The 12,654-nt window shown below is 34.2% G+C and overlaps 1 protein-coding gene across 2 annotated transcripts in view; it reads right to left on the reverse strand.

The window, feature by feature from the left end:
- TPC1 (two-pore channel 1) overlaps nucleotides 1-12,654 on the reverse strand; it is a 288,494-nt gene that overhangs the window by 228,715 nt on the left and 47,125 nt on the right. The window contains exons 6-9 of one of the 2 annotated variants that reach the window (XM_089821750.1): nucleotides 6,217-6,290; nucleotides 5,848-5,920; nucleotides 2,616-2,676; nucleotides 2,247-2,413 (exon numbers count right to left, since the gene is read on the reverse strand). In XM_089821750.1, the coding sequence (XP_089677876.1) occupies nucleotides 2,247-2,413; nucleotides 2,616-2,676; nucleotides 5,848-5,920; nucleotides 6,217-6,290 (375 nt within the window). The remainder of the gene's footprint in view (nucleotides 1-2,246; nucleotides 2,414-2,615; nucleotides 2,677-5,847; nucleotides 5,921-6,216; nucleotides 6,291-12,654) is intronic. The other variant, XM_089821751.1, reaches the window with a different exon arrangement.

The raw sequence follows: 12,654 nt of genomic DNA on the forward strand, positions 1-12,654 counted from the left end.
GAGTGCTTCCTGTGGCTTTAATTAATAGAACAACTCTCCACTAAGCACCATCTTCTCACAATACTTCTCTCTTTAAGACCTTATGGATAATGAATCTTGATGTATCCATCCTTCCTAAGAGAGTTCTTTCTCATCCTAGGCCTTAGGGATACCCGCTCTGGGTGTATCCATCCTTGCATATGCATTTTTTTTTTTCTTAATAATATATACTAGTTCCTTCAAAGAATACTTGATTCCTTGCCTTAATAATATTCAATTATAGAATATCTTGTGAAGTCCTTTAGAGAGGTTACCTTTCTGCCTTAATTCAATACCAGGAATTATAACATTAAATTTAGAATGCCGTTGCTTTAACCTTTATTTCCTGTTTGATAAAAATGAGGAGTCCTTTACTTAGATATTCATAACAAAGAGAGATGATGATCTCTTTGATAATGTGCTGAACAGTAGAGAACTACTGTCAGATCTAGATGAGTTCAATATCATTTGTGACATAGACATTTCTATGACTATGAGTCACAACTTGGATAAAGGAAGAATTTATTCTTCAGACTTCATCCTGTGCTCTGGTAAATCTTAACTCAGGATCATATTGTGATATAGGATTGCCAGTACCAATGAGTCACAACCTGGATAAATGAAGAATTCAATCATTCTTCGGATTTTATCCTATGTGTTGCATTCCACGCAATACTATCATCACTAATATAAGTGATAAGTCATATCACAAGATGGTAATATGACATAGTATCATGTGTTGAATGATACCACATGCTCAGAAGATTCAAATAGATATAGAGTATCAATATATGCTTAATCATCGTAATTGATGATGCTAGATATGTTATCTCTCAGTATGATTATTAAGTTAAGAGGAAGTGTTAAATTCGTAACTCTAATCACCATACTGATCTAACTGTGCAGATTGCACAGAGCTTATCATTCTGAAATGCCTTATAAAGGCCTATTACTCCTTGTCTAAACATGATCGGCAGGGTTCTTAAGACAACTATGTGCAAGTATTATCTTAACTAAATCTTAGTTAAGTATTCTCAAACCATTACCTTCTTAAAGATCACCGATTATGAGAAGGCATGTATGGGCCGACCTAGATAGGGTCATCTCCCTTCAAGGGACATGCCCTTTGGATTCGATATTTATGTAGGGTGTGGTTGAAGTTTAAGGACACACAAAAATTATAAATCTGCTCCTTGATCAATACTGCCCCAAAGACATTTGCAGAAAACAAAAAAACATTTCCAGAATTATATTTATTAATTCACTAAAGTCTGCATATTGAAGATCATCCTCAGCAAGTATAAAACTAGAAGGTATAATCTAAGTCTGATTTATAACAGAATTTGTAGAAACTTTACATAATGATGTATCTTAATTGTTGGGAATTGACGGCTTCCTAATAGGGAACATTACAAAGACTAAGTAAATTAACATTTCCAAATACAATCCAAACCCTAGTTAGAAATTTTAGAGTAAATCAAGAAATGTCCTAGCTGGGGGCATTACAACAACACATCACAGATGTTAAGTAAACACAAACGCGAAAAAAGCATATGTTTACTACCTATTTACTACACTACCAAAACAATAATGTGCAAATAAAGAACAGTACATACCAGATGATAGTGCAAGAATAATACAACAGGTTCTTTATTGAGAGAATTTATTTATTACAATGAATGTAGATAAAGGACTGTCCACAAATCAGTGCCCTTCCCTGACAGTGGAAGTTCTATTTACAGGATCCTAAACATTGGTAACCACTTATTATTGGTTATAAGCATACTGCCCAAAACCAATTAATTAAATAAGTCAACCTCACGAGTTTTAGCAAAATATAACAAGTTCTATTTTTTACTACAAAAGTAAAATTATTGACAATGTAATGGAAAGTCCACATGAAAACAGTTCGCGGTATACTGATTTCCCAAACTACAAGCATATATAAGATTATCCAACTTCACGAAACTCATAAGATGAAAATGAAACAACAAAGTTACCATTCAATGTTGCACTGGACAGGCTTTACTTGTACACTTAACTTATCTTCTCAATGTGCATTCATTCAGTTTCAAGAATAACACAATTTTTACAAATTGAGTATCACTACTCTCATATATATCATCTTGATAACAACAAAATGAGGATCTTCATTAAACTTGTAGCTAGTTACATGTTCCTGATAAAAGCAAAAACAATTAAGAGCTTATTGAGGAACAGAATCATACTTATATGCAGGTATCCAGACATCTGGATTATTTGATGTTGTAAAAAGCACAAACATTTGACACAATGTTTCGCCATAAGATGTGAAGATAAGTTTTCCTTGCTTTGTATCTTCAAACATTATATACGCTAACCAGCTTGAAAACAAAAGGAACAAAACCATAAGGGCCTGAAAAATAAGGAAACACTTGTGTCAGGGAAAACAACTGATGCTATAACATAATCATAATTTTCATGTTTTTTAAATCTACTCAATACATCTTTAAGCTATTTCTATTCTTGGAATCACAAAAATGTAGCAACGACAAGCTGGATGCTTAAAACCATCATATTAATTGGAATTAGATGCTTTCTTAACTACATTAACTCACCAAGACATCAAGATAGACTGCCACCATGCCAGTTAAGGACCAAATGCAGTCCCGCAGTTCTCTGAATACAACAGACATATTCGCTATTCAAATTTAGCTTGAAGAAAAACAACAAACTAATGCACAGACAGAGTACATAATACATATACATATTACTAAAGTAAATTAATGTCTAGGCAGCATAGACCACTTATAGAACTTCTGGCATTGCAAGACTTTCTAAATATTACAGCTACAGTTAAAAACGTAGCAAAAACTGTGTCACAAAAAAGAAAAATCTCAAGATGTCATTTATGATACTTTAAATTGCTGAACAGAAACATAATCTTTCTTTTTTGGATCTGACTTACAAGACCCTATTTGCCCTCACTATCACTGTTGCCTTCATTTTTTATTCATTATGTCGGTCCGCTAAACAACCAATGTTTGTTGTGTGTTTTCATTTGATCACCTTTCACTAATACTTAAGTCAAATGAAAGAAACTATGGAAGGTTTCTCTTGCAGTGTCTCTCATAGTGAAGATGTCTGGAAATATCAAGAATGCATGGTAGGATATGTCTCTCAAGTGACATATTGCTTGGCTTTCTTATCTCTCAACAATCATATCAATGGTGCTATTCAACGACCAAATCATTAAAAATATTCCATGAGCATTGATCAACCCAACGAACCTTGTGAATTTTTGCAGACTAAGGAAAAATCATTGATATCTAATTATATATATTTTCTTGGTTTACTAAAAACCCTAAAATTATATGGCCAAACACTTTCCCTTAATGTAAGACCAATAGCTGTTTGTGTCTTTCTCTTCATCATGTTTTGGAGTATTGGAGTTACATGATACTATGATGTATCATTTTATAATGTGAATTGGTGATGTCTTGGATATAGCATTGTTCTACTTTTGTAATGTTCCCATTTACACGAGCATCGGTGTTTAAGGGAATAGTCTATTATTTGACCGTTGCTGACTAATGGAGTTGTTCAGAGGATCCTGTTAGCAGAGCTAGAGGCCAATTTCCACTTTAGTAGTTAGGGATGTTTCAAATATGCATGCTTACTATTATAGTAATTTACTATTTCGAGATAGTCAAGGTTCCAATTCTTAGCAAGGCACCTGAAAAGGTTGATGGGCAGGGCACCTTGGCATCAGGCAAATGCAAAGTGCACTTGGACTTTGAAGGAGTCAATTGAACGAGATAACAAGCTAACAAGTTAATTATTTGACTTATAATCATTAATTAAGTTTCACCTAATTAATGGTTAAATTAAAAGTTTATATTATAGAGTTGGCAAGTGTATTTAATGATTACATTATAAGTTTAATGAAGCGCCAAGGGGTGGAGTGAAATATAATCAGTTATTATATTTAATTCTTTGCAAACAGTATTACCCGAAGTCCCCACGACAGGTACGACGGGATGGGGGGACAAATTTCTGGAACAACTACTTTTTTGGCCAATTTTGGGGACGGGTACATCAAACGGGATGACAAAATAGTAAATAGTAAATAACAATAGGGAAAGTTTAAATATGTAGAAAAAATTATAATATTCATATGAAAACAAGGATAAAGCATGCACTTATACATAATAGAACCTTAAAATATAATAATTAGCAGAATTCAAATGCCAAATTTCTGTTACTTTGAGAGTCAAAGTCAAATTTTCTATAGAAGTCAAGATCAAAGTGCCATAGGCATCCCTTGTCTTCGGGACATTTCCAGGACGAGGATGGCTAAAAACATTACCCGGGACACGTCCCTGGGTAACACTGTTTGCAATGAAAGTAAAAATAATTTAAATGCCTAAGTTGCGATTCATGTTATGAGAAGTGTATGGCTAAAGGTTCTGGTCAATTTGGGTTTGGGAATCATAAATGCATTCAATGAAGAGATTAATTCATTCTAGATTCTTTATTTCTTCCTCATTGTCTTGCTTCAGGCTGAGAGCCAAGGGTTTAAGAAGTTGGATCTGAAGAATTGGAAATTTTTCCAGGTTTTAAAGCACTTTGAGCCTGTAAAACGCCAGGTATAATGTATTAACAATAATCTCATTCAGAGACTATGTCTGAGCTCAACTGGAATTGAATTTCATGGGTTTAAATTGCATTACATCAGATTTAGTTTGCAGGGGTTGCAATTGGAAGATATCAGATCGGAATTGCAGTATTCAGAGCCATTATTTGCTACAGTTTATTATCGAACTGCTTAGATAAGACATCGTTTTCTTATTAGAGATTACATTCGAGGACCTGGGTGGTAGTGCTCTGCAGTTTGCAGCAATGAATCAAGAGCTGCCATAACTCGTTGGTTAGTCAGCATTAAACAAGTGGCACAGCTGCCTTGTGTTTTTGGGAACCCACTTTGCCAATGGACTTTTCTGTTCAAACCTAGGAGTGCTAACGGTCCGTGTATTGATCTTCTCGTCAAGAAAAGCTATATCAGATGCCTGCAATATTTCAAGACTTTGGCAGCAATGACCATGGACAGTTCCAGGTTCTTTGTTTATTTCATTTAAAATGCTGAAGTATATATTACATTGTAATTGTTTGCCATAAGAATTAGCAAACACAATTCAGTGAAATAGTGGTTGTATGTTTTCCCTTCTTTCAATTTCATGCACAGAAATTTCTTATATACATATCTTTCTATTGTTGAAATTCCAAAATAATAAGCACATTTCAGAACACGCATTGAATTTCAAAAAATACAGAACATAAACATTGCATTCCTACTGTTTGACGAAATGTCAAAAGGGCAAAACTGAGTCCTCAGGAGTTAAAAGTCACAAGGGATCTTACAACTTTCATATATTTAATATGTGGATATTTTAATATAAAACTTTTACATGTGTGTGTGTTTATGTTAATTGCTGTTTCGGCTTCACTGGGTGGGTAGACCCAGTTTCTTCATTATTATTCATTAACTGGTTAACTGCATGTGATCATTGCTGTTCCAAGGAATGATTTATTTGAATTATTGCCTGTTAAAAGTTTCTAATCTAGTGGTGTAATTTTATCATTCAATTTGATTTATTTTTCATATTAGACAGATGCACATAACATTTGATTGATTGTGCAGGAAGTTCCAGGTGTTTGACCAATGGCTAGTATTTGGAGAACACTAATATGGATATTCCTATCCATTTCACGTTACTGGTCTTTGTGCTGTAAAGATACATGATAAATATTTTTGAATTGACTATGATTACGGATCCTCATGAGTCAGACCTGTGAATGTGTCTTCTTGGTAGATTTTGATTATTGTTTATGCCTTTGTTTGGTATGGAGGGAAGATTTAATTCTGTGCAAAACAAAAAGGTGAATTGTTAGATGGTTGATGAGTTAATTTAAATGGAATTAGGAACATCTCATATTCTGTGAAATGCATTCATAATTTAATTGATAGTAAATTGGAAAATAGAATTATTCAATAAGGAATATTTATTTTGAAATATTAGCTTTGAGTGAAAATTGAATGCTGAAGTCGGAAAAGGGCATGTTATTTTGGTTATTAATAATACTATATCATGTTAGAAAAAGATAAGCAAAAAGAGAGTTATTTTCAAGCCCTTCCCTGAAAAATATCGAAGTACTTACTTGGAGATTGCTTGGATGTATTGTCAAAGTTGTAGGAAATTAATTTTGAAAATATGATTTTTCCTGCCAAAACTCTGCCAAAAAATTTAGAATCGAAATGTGAGTGGAAAAATGTGTTGGTAGGTAGATTTAGGTCAACGCAGTATTTTTGTGATTTTTTTTTATGTATTTTTCAATTTGGGTGGAAAATAAATGATTTTTTTCTCTAAGCTTGTAAAACCCCCTGTATACTAGACCTTAATAAAAATAAAGATGAGATAAATTTATTAATGTCCAACAAGAGACCACAAAAGGGTCTAAGGGACTGATAAGTGATTAAAAGTAAGTTATTGAAAAAAAACAAATTTAAAAAAGGAGTAGTTTTAATTAAGTAAAAATGTCAGAGAAATAAATTATAATGAATTGACTAAATTTCAAATAGTCCTAACCTTCTCACTTGAGATTATTTATATGCAAAAAACTAAAATGTTGAACCCTGGTCATTTACTTTAAGTAGCTTTATATTATGTCAATGGAGTATTTATACAGTTGATCACTTCATGGGAGGGAATATTTATGAGAAAAAACATATTACTATTTAAACTAAAAGTTAATTACTAATGGATATTCAAGGAAACAAGACAGCTTTATATGGAGGTTGTGAAAAAGCATTTGATCATTCTTGACTTGTTACTTTTCCTGGGGAGCTTGGAGAGCTTCTGCTTTTGGTTCCACAAGCCCTAGGATGAAAACCCTTGGGTCTATTCTTAGTCAATAGGATGAAAATCCTATTCATATGTTCATATTTTTGACTTCTCAAAATAACCTTTAAAAATGACTCCTCAAACCCATGATGAAAAACAAATAGAGCTAACAGTTGGATAGATCTACATTGAATGGATGATCTTCCTCTAAATTTTAGAGCTTCAGCTCTATTATATGATTTAATTGATTTTTTGGGTGTACTTTTGACCAAAAAGCTGTAAACGCTAAACTAACACCTGCACATTGCTATGACACATATAATAATAAAGACTTGTAAACAAAGAGGACACAAAGACAAAAGACACAAAGTTCATTTCACTGCATGATATATTAAGAAAGAACAAGGGAAGAACCCTTTTTCAACATAGAACGCAAAGTTTCCAACGTGAAAGTATTGCTAACCAGTTTAAGTAGACAAGTATCATAAAGTATTGTCAAAACACAGTTTAATTTACAGTTAGGAAAAATATAGCAAATACACAACTTTAAACATATACATTTCCAATTAATGATACTTGAGGAGAAATTCATGACACAAAGTTCGATTTATTTCACTACCCAAAAATTGCCACTTCCCAAAGCTTCTCTATTACAATCTCTTTTCCATTTCAAACATCTACGTACCTTGTAGTTTAAAGTTTAATTTACAGTTAGGAAAAATATAGCAAATACACAACTTTAAACATATACATTTCCAATTAATGATACTTGAGGAGAAATTCATGACACAAAGTTCGATTTATTTCACTACCCAAAAATGGCCACTTCCCAAAGCTTCTCTATTACAATCTCTTTTCCATTTCAAACATCTACGTACCTTGTAGTCATTGATTTCGTTTTAGCAAAATTAATTCGTTTTAGCAAAATTAACAATAACCCCACGCAAAAATTTAATCAAATTTTCGAATAATTAAGCATGGATTTACTTTAAGTATATTTTATAAATACTTTTTAGAATAAAATTTGTTTATTTTCATAATATCTTAGTTTTGGGTCTTTTTTGTTGATGTTTTGGTAGCTTTAGTAGGATAAACCTGTAAGATCATATATATATATATATAAAAGTTTTGTTGGGTGGATATTTTGCAACCGACAATTTTGGGTAAAAATCTAGTAGCAAAATAGGATGACCAGCCACAGCATGTGAGACAGAGTCTCTCCTATTTTAAAGGCAAGCCTCCCCCTTCTCACCGTTCCTTGGATCAACTCAAGGCAAGCAAGAAGTCAAGAGATTTTATAAAATGGGTGTTACCAATATCCTTTCTTCTTATCTTTCAAGAAGGAATCCACTTACTCGTGGAGCAAGTAATGGGCATGGTGAATCTCTAACTACACTTCTATTAAGAGCTGGAAACAATGATACCAATAAACCTTCACTAACTCAAAGGCTAGCTGAACATATACCGGTTGGCTCTAAGTCCAGTCATACTTCTATATGAAAAGTTTTACAATTAAGGCAAAAAGACTCCTAAAAGTAAGAATAATTTAACTATTTTGCAAATTAAGAAAGATATATAAGCTACGGACAAAGCCTCTAGCTATATATTTCCACAATTGCTCCTAGTCAAAGCTCTGGCTCCAATTGCTTCTAAACTCTTCTATATTCAATTCACGAGATGCAATTACCCAGAACACAAGATAACATGAATCAAAGATAACTTGAATGAATTATGAACAAAGTTTACAACTCATACAAGTAACAATCTCACTTAATCAAAGTTAAGTCTCAAATGCTCCTTTGTATTCACTTTCTCTCAAAATAGTGCTTACAAATACAAAGTTCTGCTAGCACAATTTCTCCAGAGCTCTCTTGCATAAAGATACAAATGATTTTTACAATGAGGGGGCACTCCTTTATATAGGCACAAGAGTTGAGAAAAAAGTGGAGGAAAAAGTGGGAGCAACTCAACCAACTTTGACCTAGTCTAACTAGAAGAGAAATTATAGGGTTACATGAAACTTGCATTACATCCTTTTACATACATGTAACTCGCATTACATGTAATTACACTTTTTCATGTAATGCATTCTTTTAAAACTACTCACATGAAATAAAACCAAAATCAACAATCTCAAATATTGTTTCTCAGTGCCTTGAATTTGACAATGATGTCATGTACTGTGGGAAGATCAGCAATTTCCATGGTCTTTGATATGGCTTCTACTCTCACTGCATTTGCATACGTTGATTGTACAACTTTAGAATTTGTTGCCAGAGAATCCAACAAATGTTTCATCGAGGATTTATACAAGACAAACTTGTTCATTATGTGCGAACTAAAGTCTTCAGAATCTACATCAACATTGATCTTGATTGTATATTCTGAATTTACTCTTTCTACTGCAATGAGTTTACCAGATTCATCAATAAAATGGCATCCCATCTATTCCAAATCACAAGTAACACTTGTTTCAACTACTTGACAATCTTCGAAGGCCGCCTGCAACTTTGTGATCAGCTTCCTCAATGTTTCCCCTTTGTAACCAATGAGCCCTTGAAATTTGAAGAACATTTCACATGACAGAAGAATGTCACATGAGACCAAGCCATCCAGATCAAATCTTACCATTTCATCCTAATCATCAAGGATTTCCTTCAAATTATCCGCTTCTTGAGTCAAAGAAGAAATTAAGTTTTGCTCGATTTCATTCATCTCTTTCACGCGCCTAAGATCTGCAAATGTCTCCGTGATGACTCGAACTCCTTCAGAAATGTTTTCCTATATCCAACACTTGGCAGCTTCAATCAGCTTTCTCTCCTTAGATGTTTGAGACATAACAACAACACTCTGAGAAGATTGTTGCCAAATGACCTCATTTAGGCGAGAGACCTCTTGTTTTAGTTGATTTTTCTTCTCTTATAGCTTGTGATTGCTCTTTGATACATTAGCCAATGCATCTTGAGCATCTTGCAAACAACTCAAAGGTGACTGCTTCCCGATTTCAACCTTAGTAAACTTGTAATCAGAACGAGTAAGTTCTTCAATAGGTTTGTCCACCAAGGGCTCAACAACTTTAACAAATTTGGTTTTCTCTGAATTAACCAAAATCCTTGAAACAATCTTATCTTTCAAAGATTTGGATTTGGTCTTCTTAACAGGGAGATTATCTGGAGGAACAACCACTTTTCTCCTCTTCTTTGTTATTTTACTCAACTATGCAGGCAGGCTAAAACCTTCATCCGTAGAAGTAGATATAGTGGAAACCATTGGCATTGATCCAAATTGTATTTCTATCATAGCTCAACAAGATTCAATCTGCACAACTGAAGGCATAGGAGCATTCTAAGAAGACTCCATCATGAAAAGCTCAGAACTTGACAAGGATGTATCAAGGTGGGAAACTTGACTACTTATAAGAGTTGGAAAATCCTCAAACACATTTGTTAAATGTTCATATTGTTTATTTGCAGGAATGCGAGGAGTAGCAGAAGAAACAGGAAGAGCCATTGTATTGACTTCTGAGACTAGAATAGGAGTGAAAATAGTGGAGAATGAATCCACATTGTCATCTACTTCATGCAGAAAAGACTCTTCATGTATGGACAGTGCACAAGCTTGTGCAGGATTTGGGGGAGATATGATCATGGCTTCCCCTTCTTCGTCTGAATCTTCTTTATCAAATTTTGTCTCCAATTCTTTTCTAATTCTTCCTTTGATTCTTGAATTGGTTCAGAGATTTGAGATGATTTGGCTCCTTTTCCACCCTTCAATTTGAATTTGAGGGAAACCTTAGGATCAGAAGATGAGGCACCATCTTTCCCTATGATTTCCAGCTGTGACTTCTTGCCAGGAGGACCAAAACTTCCATAATCCAAGCCTATCTTAGGATTTACTCTTTTAAGGCCTTTATTTTTCAACTATTTATTGGTGTTCACTAAAATGGATTGAAATCTATCCATGATAGATGTACCTTCCTTTTGTTGTCACTAAATACGACAAGGGCACTTCTTATGAAAGCTAGCTTGATGAAACTCCGGATCAAGGATGTTGCCATCATTTTTAACTTAGAAATCTGAAGGGATCTCCAACTTTATTTGTTGCAAGGTTAATCTGCAGTAGTCCATCTTCATGATGTCAAGCTCTGTCCTCATATCAATCCAAATGTCCTCGATGTGATGAACATGAGTGTAAGATCTTTTCATTTGAGAATTCATCTCTCGGTAATCAAAATCAAATCTGGCTTTGAACTTCTTCAAGGCGATCAACTACAACTATGCTTCCATGTTCTTTGTTTTAGGTACAGAATTGATCGAATAGTTGCCAATAGCCAAAGGTTTAGCTGAGGTAATGCCGAAACCATGCCTATGCATAGCATGCTGATCACTTTGCACATCCATGAGTTGTCTAGCTAGCTCCATCAAGATAATTCGATTTGTAGCATACCTAGGTAAGGTATACGGCTCGCCTTTGAAATACCCAACTCTTAAGTATGTGAAAGTTGGAAACTAAATGAAAATGCAGCCGTATTGGTTCACCTTTTTCCATATTGCATCAAATACTCTTTTCACAGATACCTGTTTATTGAACAAGCACCAGAAATGCCCAAAGGAGGCATCTTGGACTCTTCTATAATGAAATTATTTGTCCAAGTGATTTGGTCATAGTAATCCCAAATAGAAACCTGAAGACAATATCCCTTGGTTGAGAGACCAAAGAAAGATCCCATGGCAATAGCAATGTAGACAAGATAAGAGTTCATGTAGAAAGGCACTATAGTTCCCACATTGAGTATCTATTGGTAAAGTGCAGTGCTGATTAGTTCTCCCCAAAAGATATGTTATCCATTCTCCATGATTTGAAAAATGAACTTATACATCCATGACTCAAAATCAATAGAATCTTTGAGACCGCAAATTCCTTATATTCTTGTTTGAAGTTGGACCAATAAACAATCTTTGGCCATTTTGAGAAGTTGTTTCTTTTATTGTCTAACCAGTATTGGTTGACATATTTCTAATAATCACCTTTCTTCTCATTCCAGCATGACAAATATGATTCCTTGTTTAGATCTGCACATTTAGCTTTATGTAGTACCTTGAAGATTTGTTCAATGACTTCAGGATCAAGGGTAATGACAACCTTACCGTCAATGTCCTTGATAGTCTCTGCCTTTGGAGTAAAACACCACGCACATCCGAGAACGAAATTAGGTTCTATGGCCGCCATAGGAAATGTAGAAACCAAGTGTATGTTACTTCTTTTGATATGCTTCATTTCGTGGCCAACTAGAGTTTCAACTCTCTGAAGAAAATCAACCACGTCCACATGACCAATCTTCGTGTTCATCATGTTATCAAGAATAGATATGACTGATGAGGGAGCTGCTGACCCAACTCTTTATCATATTGATATTTCATTTTGCCTTTGGATTTTGATGGTGAGGACATTTCTTGTGCTTGTACTGCAACACAAAAATCCCAAAACATAAATACACTATCAGATGGAGTCGTCATACAAGTTGATCTATGATCAGCAACAAAGATTTGGAAACAAATTGGAGCCTTTGTAGATCCAATGAAATGATCTCAAAAAGAAATCATATGCATATGCAGTGAATGGAAATGAAATGAACGGAATGCGGAATGAAGTGTTATGAAGGTGGAAAATGGAAGATGGAATGAAACGGAATGAAATGAGAATGTGTGAAGGTGGAACGCATGGGAATGTGTGCAAATATAGATTGCTGATTTTC

This window comes from Cupressus sempervirens, chromosome 3, assembly GCF_028749045.1.
Source record: "Cupressus sempervirens isolate cs-2001-9-10 chromosome 3, ASM2874904v1, whole genome shotgun sequence".
NCBI classification, from domain to species: domain Eukaryota; kingdom Viridiplantae; phylum Streptophyta; class Pinopsida; order Cupressales; family Cupressaceae; genus Cupressus; species Cupressus sempervirens.